This window comes from Balaenoptera borealis, assembly GCF_965194805.1.
Source record: "Balaenoptera borealis genome assembly, chromosome: 11".
Taxonomy (NCBI): domain Eukaryota; kingdom Metazoa; phylum Chordata; class Mammalia; order Artiodactyla; family Balaenopteridae; genus Balaenoptera; species Balaenoptera borealis.
The window spans coordinates 89,410,788-89,430,697 of NC_138868.1; the positions used below are offsets into that span (position 1 = coordinate 89,410,788).

Here is a 19,910-nt window from a genome sequence, read left to right on the forward strand (position 1 = left end):
TCTGCCAAGAGTACTGAGAAACTGTAAGGAAGAAGCGATCAGAGTTTCTGTACTTTTGTAATTCTTTATCACCTTGTTATTCTCTTATACTTTCTGTTTCTTTACCAGTTTGGGGGCTGTCCTTTTTTTCTTCTCCCCAGCTGCTCTCCTGAGACCCTTTGTCTGGCAGGACTACTACCTCAGGCTAGATTTGGCTTCAGAACACACTGGTGTTTTGCTCACTGTATTCTTCAACTGCTTAATCATTATCGTTTTGTTTTTCTGAAGCTCAGAGAGTCTGCTTTCCATTGTTGTCAAGTTAGTTCTCCAGAAAGAGACTGTCTGTTCTCCAGGTCCATGCTATAGAGCCTCTCAGGCTTGAAGAGTATATACATACAGTGTCTTAGAACTGCCACCACTTTTAGCTAGCTTAGACCAAGCAGCTGGCATCATCAGAGGTGCTTGTTCTAGGTTTCTCGTGAGTTAGAACAACATCTCTTGTTGAATCTCACAACTCCTAACACATATTAGGGTCTCAGAAAATATTTATCAATTATTTGATGTATTTCATGCTCTTAAAACTGGATTTATGCCAAAGCAAGAAGGAAAAAAAAGGTGAAATAAGAATTTCTTCAGAAGTTTCTCATGCTCTTATTTGGTAAAATAAAGATTGTCGAGTAGCTGATTGGCTTCTATTTCCTGTCTCCTGGAATGCTCCTTCTTTGGACCCAGGTACCACCCCTTAAGGAAATCCAAAGGCTGTGTGGAGAGAGGAGCCCACATAAAGGAGGACTGAAGGCCTGTAGATCTAGCTGAACTTGCAGCCCATGGCTGGCCGTGAACATTCCAGCCAAAGCCCAGTGAAACAGAAAACCCATCAGTCAGCCACAGATTTGGGAGAAATAATAAATTGTTTTTTTAAGCTAAAAAAGAAGAGAAAAGATTGTTGAGTTATTTTAAAGTATGCTCATTATTTCCTGTCTCTAAAACTTGCCAGAATCATCCACCTGTCATGACCTCCAGTGCTACTTACTGCCTGTCCAGAGAAGTAGCTCAAATGAGGGTCCAAAGAGTAGGGACAGGAACCTTCTTGAACACTGTTTAGTGTCTTCTCCACAGGAATGGTGGATGGAGCACGTAATCCCTTCACTCCTAAGTAGCTATCAGATGGAAAAAGGCTGGTCAAGAGCATTTCTCCATCAACCTTGGTGGGACTGAACGTCAGAAAATGACCGCTTGCTTAATACCAATTCTTTCTCAATTCCCGCATTCTGAATATTGGTGAAAGGTGACTGGTCAAGAGGTTATGCTGTTATGTCAGATGATTGGCCAAGGCCACAAAGCAGTGAAATGATTCACTCCGTACACCAGTCTTGTGGTGATGTGATTCGTTTGTTCCTCAGCAGACTTCCAAGTCATGACACAGTGTGGATCTTTGGAGGTTGCTACCAAAGAGTCAAAACTGTGAATGTATTCATTGAATGCTCAGGGTCTGTGGACATGCCCACTGAAAACAGTGTCATTCTGATCACACGGGTAATGATGATTTAGTAAATTTTGTGGAAACTGAAACCTGGAGAGGTTTCTTTCTTTCTTTCTTTTTTCTTTTTTTTGCTGTGTTGGGTCTTCGTTGCTGTGTGTGGGCTTCTCATCGCGGTGGCTCCTCTTTTTTTTTTTTTTAATTTTTATTTATTTATTTATTTTTGGCTGTGTTGGGTCTTCATTTCTGCGCGAGGGCTCTCTCTAGTTGCGGCAAGCGGGGGCCACTCTTCACCGCGGTGCGCTGGCCTCTCACTGTCGCGGCCTCCCTTGTTGCGGAGCACAGGCTCCAGACGCGCAGGCTCAGTAGCTGTGGCTCATGGGCCTAGTTGCTCCGTGGTATGTGGGATCTTCCCAGACCAGGGCTTGAACTCGTGTCCTCTGCATTAGCAGGCAGATTCTCAACCACTGCGCCACCAGGGAAGCCCCCGCGGTGGCTCCTCTTGTTGCAGAGCACAGGCTCTAGGCACCTGGGCTTCAGTAGTTGCGGCACGTGGGCCCTAGAGTGCGCAGGCTTCAGTAGTTGCAGCGTGTGGGCTTAGTTGTGGCACATGGGCTCTAGGGCACACGGGCTTCAGTAGTTGTGGCGCACGGGTTCAGTAGTTGTGGCTCACGGGCTCTAGAGCGCAGGCTCGGTAGTTGTGGCTCACGGGCTTAGTTGCTCTGCGGCATGTGGGATCTTCCCGGACCAGGGCTCAAACCCATGTCCCCTGCATTGCCAGGCGGATTCTCAACCAGTGTGCCACCAGGGAAGTCCCTGGAGAGGTTTCTTGACCTTTTGCATTAATATTCTCTTTGCTAGGTAAGAAATGGGAGGGTGCAAGTAGTTCTGTGTTGCTGGGGCATAAAGTGAGAGGCTGGAGGGGAGGAAAACGAGGCAATAAAGGAAGTAGGAACCAGAAGATGATACGAAACATAGAGTGTGAGAGTAATCTGATCAGCTCCATGAAGCCCTAGCAAGGACTGAGAAATGCAGGTCTGCAGAAATGCTTTGTACGGCCAGCACGATGCTTTAAAATGGATTTGAATGCTTTTTTCCACTTTGTCAGAGTCTTCAGCATTCTCTGTGGTTTTGTCTCTTGTCTCTCCTCTCCCTGTTCCTTCAGTCACTGTCGGTTCCCCTGGCTACTATTTTACTGACATTTAGGCCATTTGTGTTGTACAGGTGTGTCCTACAGGTGTTTCTCACCTACTTTTACCAGATTTTGTTTTTTAAACCCTTGATATGTGAAGCCTCCCTCCCCGCCAAAAAAAGATTAAAACTTTTTGGGGAAAAAAATATATTCTCTTTGCTGATATGTATGCCCTCCGCATCTCACTTGTGCTCTAAGATCCCAATGGCCACTGCAGCTTCCCCCTCCCCACGCACACACTGAAGACTCCTACTTTGCTCTGCCCCATCTGATGACTTTAGGACTGAATTGGTTGAGAAGAGACGAGACAGAAGAGCTTCATATTATTTTTGATATTTCCTTTTCCTTGTAGAAGATGAATATTGCCAGAAGCGAGGGAGATAAACTAGATGCTCTGATTTAAGAGTCAGGGTGTAGTCATTCATTCATTCACAGGATATTTATTGAGCACTTTCTGTGGCCCTGTTCTAAAAGCTGGAGTACAGCAGTTAGACAGGTAAAGTTCTGTCTTCAAGGGACTGATATTCTAGGGGAGAGTGAACATACAGCATGTAACTCCTGTGTCCATTTCTTTATTTTGGAGAAGTGATAAATGTCACCTCTGTCTTACTTACCATGAGAGTAATGTTTCTCACCCCATTTCCTATTAGAGAATATTAAAGACCAACCACATTTTTGCTGCAAATCAGCTTTTTGAGCAGTTCTTAAACGGCTTGATATGAGACTGAAGACTGACTGTGACTAGGATTAAGTCTTGAGGGAATTCTGAGATCCTCTTCAGAACTGATGATTTCTCTGAAAGGCCAGTTCTGTTCTGAGGCTTGTGGAAGTCTGTCACTGAACTGTGAACTAAGTGCAAGAGAGAACAAGAGACAAAGACAGAAAGAGAGGGAACTAGCTTTAAAAAGAAAGAGAACTGGCAGTGAGCTCAGACTACAGGTTTACACGGATAGTAATGTTTGGATGGATGGATGGATGGGTGGGTGGGTGGGTGGATGGGTGGATGGATGGATGGATGGAGAGATAGAGAGATAGATAAAAATAAAAGAGAAAACCTGAGTACTCGGACGTTTTCTTTTTAAAACGAAAAATTGACCCAGCGTTTCCATTGTGTCTGTTGAACTGGTGACATCAGGGACTGGCAGCCAGTCTTCCACTGACGTCAGCAAGAGCAGATTGCAATCTCCACAGCGGAGTGCTCCCCAGCCCTGATAAGTAGGGCTGGTAATTGAATGAGAAAACATTCTGAGCGATCAGCTAATTATGCTGTTCAGGCAATGGCTTTGTTCACGTCTGTTTCATCCTTGAATTGCCTGAGTGACTTTCTCACTGGGAGGGGAAGTACTTCAGTGTCCACGATAGAGGCACATATTTTGCATCTCCCTCAATTATGCTGCCTGTGCTTCCCTAGGGCAATACTTTGGCATTTCACGTTATTACAGACATTGTATGAGTTTTGGTCGGCATTAGTTTTGTTCTAATTTGTGATTCAGTCTGATCTTTGTTTCCACATGTCTGAATGTGTGCACATACATGTTATTCCAATGCTCTTTTCTTTCACAAAGGCAAATAACCAATTTGATTTCCCTTCTTCCAGCAATCATACAATATAACAATTTGAAAGGCCCTAGTCATGCTTAACATATTAAAGCTACTGATGGGAAAGAAATTAATCTAGAACAGCAGCTATAGTATTAGAAATGAAGGATTCACGTCAACTTGGTCTTCTGGTTTAAAAAAAAAAAATCACAGAATCTTCCCGTCCCAGCTCAGAAGTGTATGTGTTGATTGTTTACTCACTTCATCCACCGGAAGAAATTAGTGGCTTTAGGTGTTAAAGATAGATAATGCTATTAAAAATCATAAGCAAAATCTGCAGGAGAAAAGAAGGTTCATCTTCTAGTAAGGATTTTTCCAGTACCAACCACTGATGATAAATTTTACTTAACTTCTCCTTACATTTAGTTCCCACCTCTTATATAGTTTTGTGTTCAGGCTTAACTAGAAATGCCTCCTTGCTTCCTGAACACATTGTCTAGAATTTGATGCCGAATTTCTTACGCTTGTACACTGAGGAAGCATGGGAGAATCCCAGTGCTTCTTGGGTCTCTTGGGACAAACACATGCTTGTCCTTAGCAAGATGGTTATTGCAAACCACACATTCAGTGGGACTTTGAAATCCTCATTGAGACTAGGAAAGAACTTGTAATTTTGAGGAACTTGAAAGGAGGCTGGTGTGGTGAGAGTGTGGTGGGCAAGGAAGAAAATGGCACAAGGTGAGGTGAGACAGGTAAGTGAGGGCTAGATCTCCTACGGCTTTGTAGATCGTTAGAGTTTGGATTTTATTCAAGCCATTCTCCAGTTGTTGCTGAGTGGACAGAGCATTTAACCTGAGTTGCCTATAGATTTGGTTATGGATGGGCAAGTTGCTTTTTTCTGCCTAGTGTACCTTGGAATGTTGGATGGACAAAATGGAATAATGTATAGTAAATGCTTCTTCCACACCTATGCAACCCTCAGTGTTTGTTCTCTCTTCTGAATATGTGTATTAGCACTTTGAACTTCTGTATCAGCTATTTAGTATTTAGTGTATGCTACATTATGGTTACATCGTTCATATTGTTTCTTCCAACTATAGATTATTAGCTCTTTGAGAACAGAGGCTTCAGGGCTAGCACACAAAGCTCTACACATAGTAAGCACATAGGGGTTTTTTTGTTTGTTCATTTTAAGGATTTAAGGTTTCCTTTATTTAAAACTTTGTCTACTGGTTTGTTTGTTTTTTTTTTTTAATTTTTATTTATTTATTTATTTAGTTTTGGCTGTGTTGGGTCTTCGTTTCTGTGCAAGGGCTTTCTCTAGTTGCGGCAAGTGGGGGCCACTCTTCATCGCGGTGCACGGGCCTCTATCGCGGCCTCTCTTGTTGCGGAGCACAGGCTCCAGACGCGCAGGCTCAGTAGTTGTGGCTCACAGGCCTAATTGCTCCACAGCACGTGGGATCTTCCCAGACCAGGGCTCGAACCCGTGTCCCCTGCATTGACAGGCAGATTCTCAACCACTGCGCCACCAGGGAAGCCCTGTTTTGTTTTTTTTTTTTTAGTAAATGTATTTTTTTTTTTTTTTATTTTTGGCTGCGTTGGGTTTTCGTTGCTACACGCGGGCTTTCTCTAGTTGCAGTGAGCGGGGGCTACTCTTCTTTGCGGTGCGAGGGCTTCTCATTGTGGTGGCTTCTCTTGTTGCGGAGCACGGGCTCTAGGTGCATGGACTTCAGTAGTTGTGGCACACAGGCTTCAGTAGTTGTGACTCGCAGGCTGTAGAGCGCAGGCTGAGTAGTTGTGGCGCACGGGCTTAGTTGCTCCGCGGCACGTGGGATCTTCCCGGACCAGGGCCCAAACCCGTGTCCCCTGCATTGGCCGGCATATTCTTAACCACTGCGCCACCAGGGAAGTTCCTGTCTACTGGTTTTTAAAAATTATTACAAGTAATATATTTCATGTACTTTTGTATATGTTTGAAATTGTCTATTGTAACAAATGGAAAACAAAGTAGGTTGTTAAAAAAAAGCAATATGGTGCAAAGTACAAAATAAAAATCATCTGCTATATCATAGGGACTGCATAATTTTTGTTTTAATTGGTATTGTTAAAATTGCCTTTCCAAATGGCTCTTTCAGGTTTCCACTTTTACTGGCAATATCAGTTTCCTAATTTCTCGCCAGTGTTTGATACTGTCAGACTTTTCAACTTTTGCAAACCTGATTATTGAAAAATTGTATCTAGATTTACATTTCCCCAATTACTAGTAAAATTGGACATTATTTCATATGGTTATTGACCATTTACATTTCTTTTCTCTGTTTATGTCCTTTGTCATTTTTTCCTTTTGAGTTGTTTGTCTTAGTGAATGCAGGAATACTTTATATATTCTAGGTACTCTTCCTCTGTTAATTGTATGGTAAATATTTTGTCCTAATCTCTTTTATTTTTTTACTTTTGTTTCAGCTTGCCTTTTGCATTCAACAGTAAAGCATAGTGGCCCTTCTTCCATTTTAGGGAGGTCAGTATTTTTGATGATGATTATATCCCATGTATAGCCCAAGATAGTTTTCTGAAATGATCTTTTAGAATGAACTCCTTGGCATGACCTATCAGCCTAAAAATAGTCATCACCATTTGCTGTCTTGGCCCAATAGACCCCTTTTGTTTTCATATATTTTAGTTATTTTAAAAATAACTTATAAGAATAATGAAAGGATAGTTAAAAAAACTTCATTTGAAATTTTAATAATAATATAAATGTAGCAACCCCAATCTTTATTCCATATTCTCCTGGTTTTGAATATACACACCTGAAATGGGCACCTCTGAACTCAACTAACTACTCATCAACTGTCATGCATGAACCTGGAATATATACATCTTGAAAATACTGGTTCCAGACTTCAGATACATCTCTAATAGGTTCTAGCTTGTTACTTCTGGTTCTTCCTGCATTTGTATTATCAAAATGCAAAACCTGAAGAATTTTTGGAAACCTTAAATGGCTCATAATTTTATTGAAGAGAAGACAACTATCTTCTTTGCTCCATAATTTAAACACTTTCATCTTTAGATTTATAAACATCAATCAAAATGATCGATCAATTTTTTGAATTTTTTATTTCTTTATCTGTATCCTTCTAGCCACTTTTGTATATTAACCTGCCCTCAGCATTTGTCCCCTCATGAACTGTATCAAATAGAATTTGGCACACAGACCCCATAAAAGATAAAAGAATGTAGCCATATGCCCTTTTAGCATAACAGGATAGTCCAAGTTCTTGTTGCAAAATATTGCATGATGAAGTCGTAGGGGAGCAAAACTTTTCCTTCTACCCTTCTAGGTTCTTTTGGTTGGCCTAATAATCAAATTGATGTAAGATAGATTTACAAGAGAAAAACCAATTTAATTTCATATGTACAGGAGCCCCATAAAAATAAGAGACCCAAAGACAAGCCTCAGGCAGTTGAGGCTTATATGCCATCCTGAGCTAAGGAACAGGATAGAGGCCTGGGGCTTTGGAGGGGAGGAGGGTCATTCACAGGACAGTAAGAAGGGCAGATGTTTTCCCTGCCACACAGATATGTCATTCAGATAAAAAATTATCTCTGGTAATACCTCTCTCTGAGCCAGCTTCCCTATCTAGATTCTTTTAGGTAGTTAAGGGGGAGGCAGAAAGTTCTTCCTGTGTCTCTTGGGCCTTATCTTAACTCAAAATAATCTGCATGCTAAAGCTGTACGCTTTGGGGAGGCTCATTCTGAATCCCTCCAAAGTCCTTCCTGTTGAATGACTAACTGAATGAGAACACCTATTTCCTTTTTGTTCTTAGAAATATACTGTTCATTCATCATTTCTTGAGTTAGAAAATTTGTCTAGTATGTGGTCATCTAAAGACTCATAGTCTGAAATTTTGCCTTTTTGATAAATGTTACCATCATTGTTAGAGTCTTAAGTGCTGCTATTTGTCTCTTTGCATTCATCTTCTGATTTGTCTAATTGTGAAATGTCTTCCTCTGTCAATTTTCTTCTCATTGGCATTATGGACAGAAAATTTTAAAATTCTGAACTCTCAGCTGTGCTCAATTAATGCTAAGTGCAGACTACAAAGATAGTGTCTCAAGTCTTTTGTACCTTATTGAAAGATGACGCATACTTTGGACAGTGCAGTGAGAAAATTGAAGGATAATGTAATTGAATCACTTTTGCATCATCCTTTTTGGGGATTTCATCACTCTTCCTTTCTCTTATCATTTGTCTTTTTTTAAAAGCATAGTTGTAAATAATCCAAGATGTAGGGAAAAAAAAAACACCACTAAGATTCAATAATATAGCTTAAATTTATAAAAGATTGTGCTGGACCCATATGGTAGTTACAAGATAGAATGAGTTTTACTGTATTTTTGATAATAAGTATAATTTCCCTTTGTTGTTCGGAAGACTCTAAGAAGAATAAAATTATGAAATAACAATCCTCCCAAGTAGTAAGGAATAGTTCCAAAAAGAAAGTAAAATTGGGCCCAATGGACCTAACGTTATACCAAGGACTGAGTTGACCGGAAATATATACTGACTGTATTAGTGAAGCTTTTAGTGTGGAGTCAACTGGAATGTTTAATTCGGTTTAGCCTTTCTTTACTACACTGAAGCCTGCAGGAGTTTGCTCCAGCTTACAACTTTCTGTTCTGACCTTCCCCTTATCTGTGCAGCACGGACAGAAAGAATAAATTAACTTCTTTTTGACTGAGGTAGGTGCTTCCTCCTCCTGTTCATTCTGTTTGCAGGAGCCCTGCTTTATCTCGTGTGTCTCTCTTCTAAGCCTCTTTTCTCTATCAGAGCCCTTGAGCTGTTAGCTGTTGAAGTGAAGTGCATCTCTGTTGAGCACAGAGCACTGCCAGCATCCCAGTTGGGGAGAATCTCTAAGAGGTGTGTATGCCAAGCACGATATCATTGTGTGCAGGCATTGCAGGAGTCTGCCAAACTCAGGGGTAGGCTGCCAGTGCAAATGCCACGTTGACATGACATTTACAAGTTGAGAGTCTGGAAAAGGACTGGCAGTGGGACACCCTTCAGCTACCTCATTTAGGTTGGCGGTTGCAGGGCCAACTTTTGGTTTGTAGACTCAGAAACCATAGTCAAGAAGTAATACTTCGTATAGAATTTAAAACTATCACTGCTGCTTTTTCTAGTAAGTGATGAATCCTGTTAGCCTGTTCCTGGGATGCAGGATAAACCAGAGTGGTAAGAGTACAGAACCTGGAATCAAATCTGGATTTGAATGAGGGCTTTATCACTTACTGTGTAACCCTGCTCAAGTTACTTAATCTATGTAAGTCTCATTTTCCCATCTATAAAATAGGGATAATATCACTTTCCTCATAGGGTTATCAGATGGATTAAGTAATATCCTTAAAAGTGTAAGCACTTTTCCCAGTGCCTGTTCAATACTAGGTATTCAATAAATGTGTGGTATTTTTCACATTCTTTAGAAACTTGTGAGAAATTCAGGTTTTTAGCTGTTCCTATCTATATTTTAGTAAAAAGTAAAAAGATTCTCTCTTTGACTTAAGAATTGCCAGAACAGTACGCCCAGGAAGCCCAGAACACAGTTTTCTCCAGCTCTCTAGGAAAACTTAGAGCCAGAGTCAGGATCATTTGAGCATTTTGGCATCTCTACAGTTTCTTAGGTACAGAAACCTTTGAGGTGTTAAGAATTTATTTCTGTAATAGCAGTCCTTTGATTGAATTGGAATTTTTCTATGGCGAATTCTAATGCAAAGTGCAGACCTAGAGCTATTCTGAAGGATATCCTGTGGCTTAATAGAGAGGCTATCATTTGGGTGCAGGTAAGAAGGTACTTGGTCTTGATTAAGTCTTTTATCAAGATCTAGTAGCTAAATAACAGACTTTTCTGTGCTGCTTGTGTAAAATATAATCCTCACCATAGCGCTTCGTTTATTTCCTTTAATCATTTTCAATACATTAGTAAATTCTCTCAAATGATAAAATTCTGTCTTTTCTTTTTTCTCTTGTTTTTCAGATCTTCAAAGTTGTTGCGGGCATTCTATGTTCCCTTCCTGTCAGATCAGTATACAGTGTATGCAAACTACACCATCCTCAAACCCCGGAAAGGAAAGCAAATCAGGAAGAAAAGTGGAGGTTAGCACCATGCCTGTGGCCCCAAAGGACAACCATCCTGTTAACTGGTAATTCCACTGACAGGACTCCCTCCAAGTCATCATTTGTAACATTTGTAATAAAAGCCGTCTGACAAGAATACTGGAATCTGGGCTCTCTGGGCTTTGTCAGAGTCAATCACATTCACTTCTTAATGTGTGTCTCTATTCTGCATGTACACTTTGTGCAGCTAGGTGGAGAAAGGCCCTGAAGTCCGAGTAGATACATTGCTCCACATCTCATTGTTTTTCTTCTGTTCAATTATTTTACTAGACCGGAGAAGAGTAGAACCAGCTTTCAGGAAGAACTGAAAATCCCGGGACTGGATGTCTGTGTTGAACTGTTCTACACACTCTGGCTTGGCATCCAAGAACTAGCCTCCCTTGGGCCGTATGAGCTTCTCCACCAAAGCTCTTTGGCAGCTCCTAGCAGACCTTCTCGTTCCAATCCTAGTGCTGAAAACGAGCGCAGCCTAATTGCCAACCTACATGTCCTTCTCACCTCCAGCAAGACTAAGCTTTTCTAAAGCACGTCACAGGACCAGGACCCTGCCCTGGAGGTATCTCAGGAAAAAGGCAACCAGTTGAGGAACTGTGGCTTAATTTCATTACATAGGATGCCTCTTGCTTTCATCTTATTTCCTTTACAACAAACTGTAACTATATGGGTTTGGGTTTTTGTTTGTTTGTTTTTTAAGTTTTAGCATGCTGTTTCTTGAATTCAAGACTTCCCTGTATAAAGGTATCAACAGACCAGACTATAACTGTACAGGACATATGTGGAGAAAATTAACTCTCTCAGTTGGTAGATTTGGATGACATCACATTTTAAAGTAATTTATTCTTAGGCCATTTCTGTGGAAATTAAGAATCTCCCTTTTTTAAACAACCCTAGTGAAAAAGACCAGTGTATGTTCATGGCACCTGTTTTTGAGTATGTCTATTGCAAAGCTCATCCTGCATGGGGCACCTCTAGTCAAATAGGCAATGATAAGGACTTAATTAAAACGTAAGTATATACTTTGCTTTTACACACAGTATTTCATAGTTTACAAAGCACTTGCACATTGTCTCAGTTGATCCTCACAGTCATGACGTGAGGTAGACAAAGCAAGTGGTTTTATCCCCATTTTACAGATGAAGAAACTGAGACTATGGGGCAGGGGGCAGGGGGAGGTAAGGTGACTTGCCCAAGGCCACACAGCCAATAAGTAGTAGTGCTAGGACCAGAACCTGGGTTGCCTAACTTCTCATCCAGTGCTCGTCCCTACTCCTCACTTGACTATGAAAACATTACTTGAAAGAATGAAGAGGTTGGCCAGAGACCTAATTGATAACGTAACTTTCTATTTTAAGGAAGAATTTTATCTGTGTTTCTGTGAGTTCTTCGGAGCCTCCAGTCTGCCTGTTGGTTAGACCATCATCGCGGTACTCTGGGATGCAGCCTGGCCTGTGGCAGGAAAGTAGTGCTCATGGTTGGAAGTCAAGCTCCTTTGCAGCCACACAGGATCCAATACCAGTTCCATTCCTATAGTCAATCTGGGGTCACATTACAGTGCCTTATTTCCCTAAGGGTGATTGTGTCTAGTATCTGCAAATAGGATGCATTCATTTTTCAGAGTTTCCATCTTTCATTTTTCAAAGAGAAGGGATTTTCAGTAGGAACTGATTCCGAGAGAGGAGAAGTGACAAGGGAAGAAATGGCTAGTTACCATATAAAGAGTCTTCTCATTCGGATCCCCTCTAAAGGAATATCTGGGGAGGGGTTGAAGAATTGTGAGTCAGTAGGTCTAGGTAACATAGAACAATGATAACTGGAGAGTGAAGATAAACTGGGGCCCCACTCGCTGCTTTAAAGATTTTTGTATTTAATTTTCAATACTTGATTACTGTTTCCCAAGGCAAATATTGGCACATGTGGTCTGACTATAGGATAGAGAATTTTTAGTGAAATATCTTGCCATACCTGTAGTAACAGTGCACTGTCCTTCACAGTGGCTAGAGCTCTTTTTTTGTTTTGCCAAGGTAAATGAGAGAGTACAGTAATGGAGGTCCATGGTGAGTGGCTCTTTTCTAATCAAAGTGGTACAGTGAAGATCCATTTTATCATGTTTCATGTTAAAAAAAAAAGCCTTCTGAGCAAGAACTTACTGTAATACAGCACAAAAAAGGTCATGATCAATCTAGGTGTTCCTTGGGAATATCGGTTGCTATCCCTTTTAAAACCTGATCTCGGTTTGCTCTGTTCTATGAATATCTTTAGTGAGAGCACAGTAAATTGCAGAACACTCTGCCAAATTCGATAGGTAAGGGATATAAAAATGAATGTTTTTTGTTGTGAAGGTGTTTTTCACATGATACATAAAAGCGTTAAAACATCTCCACCTCAGCAATACAGGGAGGTTAGCTTTGCCTGGGAAGAGAGTTTCAAAACACTTGGTGAGAGTAGCATTTCTCCTCCAGAGAATCAGTGTTCAGCATGAGCTGACCGCTCTGCTCACTGTAAAGTATCTCAGGTACGTTTTTCTCCACAGATTGTTGACTATCAAGGAATGAATGAAGGTCTACAGCTTATTGGTAACAACCTTTGATTATGGAGCTGAGCGAGGGAGTTGGGTGTATTGGCAATTCCAGGGCTCTCTGATCTCTAGAGATCTTAAGCAGCCTTGTCTGAACCCCAGATCTCACAACACTGAGTCCTATTACTGAACCAGTCTATGTAGTAGCATCTGTTATCAAAGTATACCTGTCAACTGGTAGGCGTCATCGGATAAGAAAGACCACTCATTTTAATCTCTTGAGATTATAACAGAAAAGTGAAGCCCACACTCTTTATTACTGAATTCAAGTGTACAAACTGATTCTCTGTTTTAAATCAAGGTGGTTCTTGATCCCAACCATTTATTTGGGTCATTTTTTCTAGTTTGGAGTTCTGGGAAAGAACCTTCAAAACCCCGTGTAATTCTGCAGCATTAGGTCCGGATTGACCATTTGGGCAGAGCACAAATGGAAATCCTTTATTGTGTTTTGCATTTTGTGGGATTTATTGAAATAAGAATTCACCGTGATTGTGCTGTCTTCTGGCCAGTGTTGGGCAGCTCTGCTTTAAATTTCGTTAATTTTATTTTCTCTGAAGAGCAAAAAGAGGCACAGTTTAATCTTTGCCTCCATAGCCATATTAAGCTCATGTATTAATTCATTCTTAGGCTCCTACATTAAATGCCTTGGGTAAACAGATAAATGGACATGTGCTCAGCTGTAATTTTTTTGCAACAGGAAGATCTGACTTCCATATGGCATTGTTGGGTTTCAGAGGCTCTCTGGTGTTTTGATAAATCTAAATGAATGTTGCCTTTAATTTTTCCAGTATATAATCTATTTAACCGTGAGATTCATGCTGCAAGTGAAATCAGGAAGCACTACAGTGTTGAAGCAAGAGTATTGTTCAATTCATTTGTCTTCCTGATCCTTGTACTTTATTTCACATGTCAGTGTTTACATTACATACTGTATTTTCTGTGAAAGAAAAAGTTAAATAAATCTTGGCAGTTTGATTTTCCTTTTATTAAGTTGATATTTTCTCTTTTGCTTTTAGCTTTTAAATCTTTGGTGGCGATTGGAACCTGAAGGAGCTCAACTCCTTCCATCACCCCCACTTTCATCCTTCAGTGTATAGACCTGCCCTCTGTAGACCAAATAGCCCAGAATGTTTATTCTGAAAACTCTGGCAAGAAGCCATTGGAAAACCCAGTGAGGGTTAGTTTAATTTTGTGGAAAAACCAAGCACAGTGGGAACTACTCAGTGTGTCAACATTGTGCCTAAAAGAGAGTTTCTGGGTCCATGTTACGCTTTTGGATTAAGAATCTCTGGGCTTTGAGAGTCTTAATATTCATAGAAATGTGATCTAGTAATATCTAACATTTAGGTAATTTTCCACTTTGTCAGGGGTTGTCAGGAGCAATAAAACTTTTTTTGTGAATGAATTTCTAACATCATTCCTGTATCTTGCACCTTATAGCCAACAACTTCTAGTAACCATCTGGTTTAGTACCACTGGTTACCAGTTTTCTTTCCATAGGACCCAAAATGCCCAGGAAACTTGGTTTGATTATTTCTTCCAAGTTGTTTTAGAGAAGGATATTTTATTAATATAATTCCAGAAGGGAGAAGTCTACAGCCCTAATGAATTTCTTTTCCCCGCCTAGAAGGTCATCCTTCTCCCTGTTTATTTCTCTTACTTTTAGGGCCAGCTTGAGTCTCCCTCTCTTTTATGAAGTCTTTCTAGACTTCAGACCCCTGTGATTACTTCCTGAACCCTCTTGAGTACCTAGTGTCTTTACTAATGACATAGAACCTTAACATGCAACCCTTGCAAACCTGTCTCTCAAGAATATTGTTGGCACGTCTGGGGGCAAAGACCATGTCACACTTCAAGACACCTGCAACAAAAATACAGCTGTTGCTTTCAACTTGGTCGATTTTAGGCCACAGAAAATAGAGCAAGTCATGAGCCCTATAGTAACTCAAAGGGCAATTTGGAAGATGTGAATGAGGCTAAATGCTATGTATATTTTAGGAATTCTGAAGGATACATGCTTTCACACAAAGGAGGATTCCTCAGAATACCTTCGAAAAAGAGAGATTGAATTTCCTTTATTGAATATTTTTATCATTACTTGGTTTTGGAGGGTCAGACAGCCCACAACACCTTCTGAATGAATTTGGAGCAGAAAACCTCTCATCCAGGTGTGAGGAGATGCTCGGTTCCTACCAGATGCATGCCCTCCTAGGAAAAGGAAGTCTAACTGCAAGATGGCTTCATAGTGATACGTTCAAATTCAGTAATATCAAGTAGTAAGTGGTTTTTTGCAGCTGAAAGCTGTTTTGGCTCTCTTCAGCCCTGGAGTTCACCACAGACCTGGCATTGAAACAAATTATAACCAACAGATTTGATAAATGAAATGAGAGACATTCAGATAAGGGATGTGAGAATACAGAATTGTAGTGAGACGACAGGCAGACTGGGAACTCCTATTGTAGCTCCTTAGAATAAACAGCTCGTGATTAACAGTTGGGTTAAATAGCATACCTAAATATGAGCATTTCTTTAAAATATTTAAAGAAATCTTAAGGTATCTTTATAAAATACTTAAAGGTAGTAGGGGTTTTTGGTTTGTTTTTGCTTCTAGTTTCTGGGCTGCATGTTCTGCCTTGACATGCCTAGAGATAAGAGTGTAAATCGGGTGACTCTTGATGGTCCTATCAGCCAAAAGATTGTGTGAGATAAAAGTAACTTCTTCTGACAAGGGTTTCTTGCAGACCACAACCATGGATTCCAGCCATTTACTGCCTTAGGAGGATTATCTTTGACTTTTATTTGCCTGCAGAACCAGTATTCGGCAATTGGTGCCATTGGCCTGTAATTTGCCGTTTTAACCCTCTAATTCCAAGTTGCCAAATGAGAAGGATATGGTTTCTGGTCTGTTTGCTAGGCTGCTTCAGCAGCATTATACTCAATGCTGGAGAAGATGTGACCCACAGAGCAGTGATTCTCAACTGGAGCTCCACGAAAGAATCACCTGGGGACCCTTTAAAAATTGCCACTGTCTGCTTGGACCCACCCCCTTCCTCCCAGGGAATTCTGAGTTAGTGGCCCAAGATGGGCCTAGTCATCATTATTTAAAAAAAAAAAAAAACTCCTTAGGTGATTTTTCTAATTACCCACTGCTATTGATATTAGAGACTGGAAAGCAAACAATCACATGAAAGATCAAAGATAATTAAGTCAGCAAGGGCTTCCCTGGTGGCGCAGTGGTTGAGAATCTGCCTGCCAATGCAGGGGACACGGGTTCGAGCCCTGCTCTGGGAAGATCCCACATGCCACGGAGCGACTAGGCCCGTGAGCCACAATTACTGAGCCTGCGCGTCTGGAGCCTGTGCTCCGCAACGAGAGAGGCCGCGACAGTGAGAGGCCCGCGCACCGCGATGAAGAGTGGCCCCCGCTCGCCGCAACTGGAGAAAGCCCTCGCACAGAAACGAAGACCCAACGCAGCCATAAATAAATAAATAAATAAAATTAAGTCAGCAAAATGTTTGGTGTCTTTTTCCAATTACAACCCCTGATAACCCAGGCCTCTTCCCCTCCCCAGACCCTTTTCTCTGCTTTTTCTGCCCTATCAAACCTTACCTGTCCCATCTCTCATTCTCTCTGGGCCCCGCTTTCTGGGAAACAATTAACTAATGTGGTACTGAAGCACACTAATGGATGTTAATAATTTACTCTAGTTCCCTTCTCATTGATCCTCTCATCTCAGTACATTTGAATGATAATCTGGAAAAAAGGAATGACTAATTTTGGCAATTTCAGACCCATTCAAGTGCCATTTAATTTATTTATTATATGGGAGGAGAGAGTTTGAGCTGGCAGATCCAACCTTCAGGAAGACTGCCTGGCATTTTTCAAACCCTCTTGGCCTCCTCAGATAAGGACCTGTGGCTGTCTTGAATAGGAGAATGAAAAAAAAAGATGTGTGTGGGTATTAAGCCCTCCTGCTCAGGGCACACTGAGGGAGGCTGCTTTGTCGATCTTACATACTTATCTGTTTGTTTGCGACAAGTACAGTGAAGACTTCCCCTTTGTTATTCTGCCACTGGTCTTCGGAGCTTCTCTGGAGCTGCTGCTACCCGCCCCTCCCCCCCGCAGACATGAGAGCAAAGGTTAATCTCATTTTGAGAGAAATGACCTGATCCGTGTTCACTCAACCAGCAAGAAAACACCATGTATCATTCAGGAATTGGTCTTGCTCCTTGTCTCCCTATTAACAATATGTCTCTAAGCCTCCTTGGTATTTCCTATAATATGTTCCCATTTTTTCTTGCCCGTGAAATATTTGTGGAGTTCTGTAGAAAAGGAGGCTGGCTTTACAGTGCTACATTTATAAAAGAATCTTGTGAATTTAAAAAAAAAATCAGCCCCTTCCCCTTTCCTTGGGCTTTTTTCTATAATTGTGTTCCCAGAGTGTGTGATATTCTAAAAAATAGAACTCAGAGTTTAAATTTGTTGCCATGCTTTTTGGGTTTTGTTTTTGTTTTACTCCCAAGTATCACAGTTTCTGAAAACTCGAGGCAGCCGTCTGCAGTGCCCTAGTGTCCAGCAGAGGGCAGCCTGTTCTCACTAAAAATGTCAGCTCTCCTCTTCCTCCAGGAATCTAATTAGTTCCACTATTTGCTGTATCCTTGGTGTCAAAATTCCAGTGTAAACTGAAATATCTGAGTTGCATTTCTTTAGAATCTGTATACTTTAGAATTACGCTCCTATATTTCTATAATTACAAAATTTTCCTGGAGAAAACCGTGACCATAATTTGTGACAGCTGGATCATCACCGCTAACAGTGATTCCCTGGTTGGTAAATGATCCACAGGTCAATTCTTCCCAGTTAATTTTACCTCTGTTGACATGACCTTGATGGTATTCATAGGTAGTAAAAGATATGTGTTTGGTTGAGAGGGGGAAGCAGCTACTTTTAGGGGTAATTACCAGGCATTGACTCATTTTCAAGTTTCCAGACATGAGCAAAGCAGTCTTAACTTTTCCTCTGCTAACTTACTGATATCAAAGGCAACTCAAAGGCTATATGAATGTTCAGGGTTCTCCCCTCCATCAGATGCCAACACATTATCTACAGCACAGTAGCTCAACTTAAGGTAGAAGGGGCTGAGCCCCTATAAAGTAAACGGTCTGAGAATACCTTTGATTTCTCCTTATGTGTAGGTCGTGGGGTGAAAAGCAAACATTTGCAGAAGGAAGTAGAATTTGAATTTAAAAGTATAGGGTATCCACTTAGGCAGATTTAGGCCTTTAGGGACAGACAAGTTCACCTCTTTGATAAAGAAGGAAAATTTCCCTTCTTTATCCCATTTCTGAACTCAATCTTAGAACTATCTGGGGAATAGATTGAGGTTTGGGGTTTTTGTCATTTGGGGGGTTTCTTGTTTTCCTTTTATGTTTTTTTTACCCTCTAGATCATCAGATTTGCTCTGTGCAGAAATAATACGAGTAATAGCTAACACTTATTAAGCATTTACTATATGTCAAGAAGGTTTCAAGTTGCTTCTTTTTCTCACATAATCCTCACAACAACCTTGTGAGCTCGGTAACTATTATCCTCTTTTTAAAGATGGGGAAACTGATACTCAGAGATATTAAATGGTTTGCCCAAGATCACCTGGGTAGAAAGTTGCAGACCTGGGATTCAAACCCAAACAGTCTGTCTGGCTCCAGACCCTCTCTCGTAACCATGATCGTACCCTCCCTATTTCATGACCTCTTGTTTGGTTATTGTGCTTAGGTGTCTGGAATGGCTAGATGGGCAGAGATAAGAACAGGGTCTAGTCTTATTCATGTCACTTTTTCAACCACCTTCTTATTCTGCCTTCCATAATCAGAGCCCAGAGCTTGTCCTAGTAAGACAGAGTGTTCAGTCTTTGTAGGGGCTTTGCTTTTCTTTCTTTTTTTAAAAATAATTTTTATTTTATATTGTCGTATAGTTGACTTACAATGCTGTGTTAGTTTCAGGTGTACAGCAAAGTGAATCAGTTATACATACACATACATCCATTCTTTTTCAGATTCTTTTCCAATAGAGGTTATTACAGAGTATTGAGTAGAGTTCCCTGTGCTATACAGTAGGTCCTTGTCGATTATCTCTTTTATATAGAGTAGTGTGTATCTTTTAATCCCAAATTCCTAATTTATCCCTCCCCCCACCTTTCCACTTTGGTAACCATAAGTTTGTTTCTGAAGTCTGAGTCTGTTTCTGTGTTGTATGTCTCTTGCCATACCACCCTGAATATGCCCACTCTCATCTGTAGGGGATTTTCTAGAACACTGTGAGCCCTCAGCTAATTTTAATTTCACACAGCTAGATTAGAAAGGGAGCTGATTTCCTGAAGTCCTAGAAGTCAGTGGAAATTCTGGTTTCTGACTACAGTCCCAGCTGAATCTCTGCTGAGATGTGAATCGTGTGTCCAGGGGTCTTGGCACTGCTTCTTTCTTACTCCTGTGACCTTTTTCCTAACAGTTCTGTTGGGCAGATCAGAGAAAAAAAAAGGGGGGGGGCTTCCCTGGTGGTCCAGTGGTTAAGAATCTGCCTTCCAGTACAGGGGACGCAGGTTCGATCCCTGGTCAAGGAGCTAAGATCCCACGTGCTGCAGGGCAACTAAGGCTGTGCGCCACTGCTACTGAGCCTGCACGCTCTAGAGCCTGTGCGCCACAACTAGAGAGAAGCCCGTGTGCCGCAGCAAAGATCCCGCCTACCGCAACTAAGACCCGACGCAGCCAAAAAAATAAATAAATATTTTTTTTTAAATGGGAAAGAATACCATCTTCAGGGGACACCACAGGGAAAAGCTTTTAGGGGACCTGGAATATTTTAAGTAATCCCTGCTTTTGCTAAATCAAACCTCTGCCTAATTGGGGTCTGGGGACAGTATGCCCTGATGCTGGAAGCTACTTACATTGGCTGGGTGTAGTACAATACATG

The 19,910-nt window shown here is 41.1% G+C and overlaps 1 protein-coding gene across 7 annotated transcripts in view; it reads left to right on the top strand.

Annotated features, from left to right (window-relative positions):
* ALG9 (ALG9 alpha-1,2-mannosyltransferase) overlaps positions 1 to 19,685 on the top strand; it is a 102,783-nt gene extending 83,098 nt beyond the window's left edge. For 3 of the 7 annotated variants that reach the window (XM_082343494.1, XM_082343498.1, XM_082343500.1), the window contains 2 exons: positions 10,230 to 10,348; positions 10,640 to 13,930. In XM_082343494.1, the coding sequence (XP_082199620.1) occupies positions 10,230 to 10,348; positions 10,640 to 10,892 (372 nt within the window). In that variant the 3' untranslated portion in view covers positions 10,893 to 13,930. Of the gene's footprint in view, positions 1 to 10,229; positions 10,396 to 10,639; positions 13,931 to 13,960 lie in introns of those variants that run through there. The other 4 variants (XM_082343495.1, XM_082343496.1, XM_082343499.1 and 1 more) reach the window with 4 other exon arrangements.
* Positions 19,686 to 19,910: the final 225 nt, after the last annotated feature.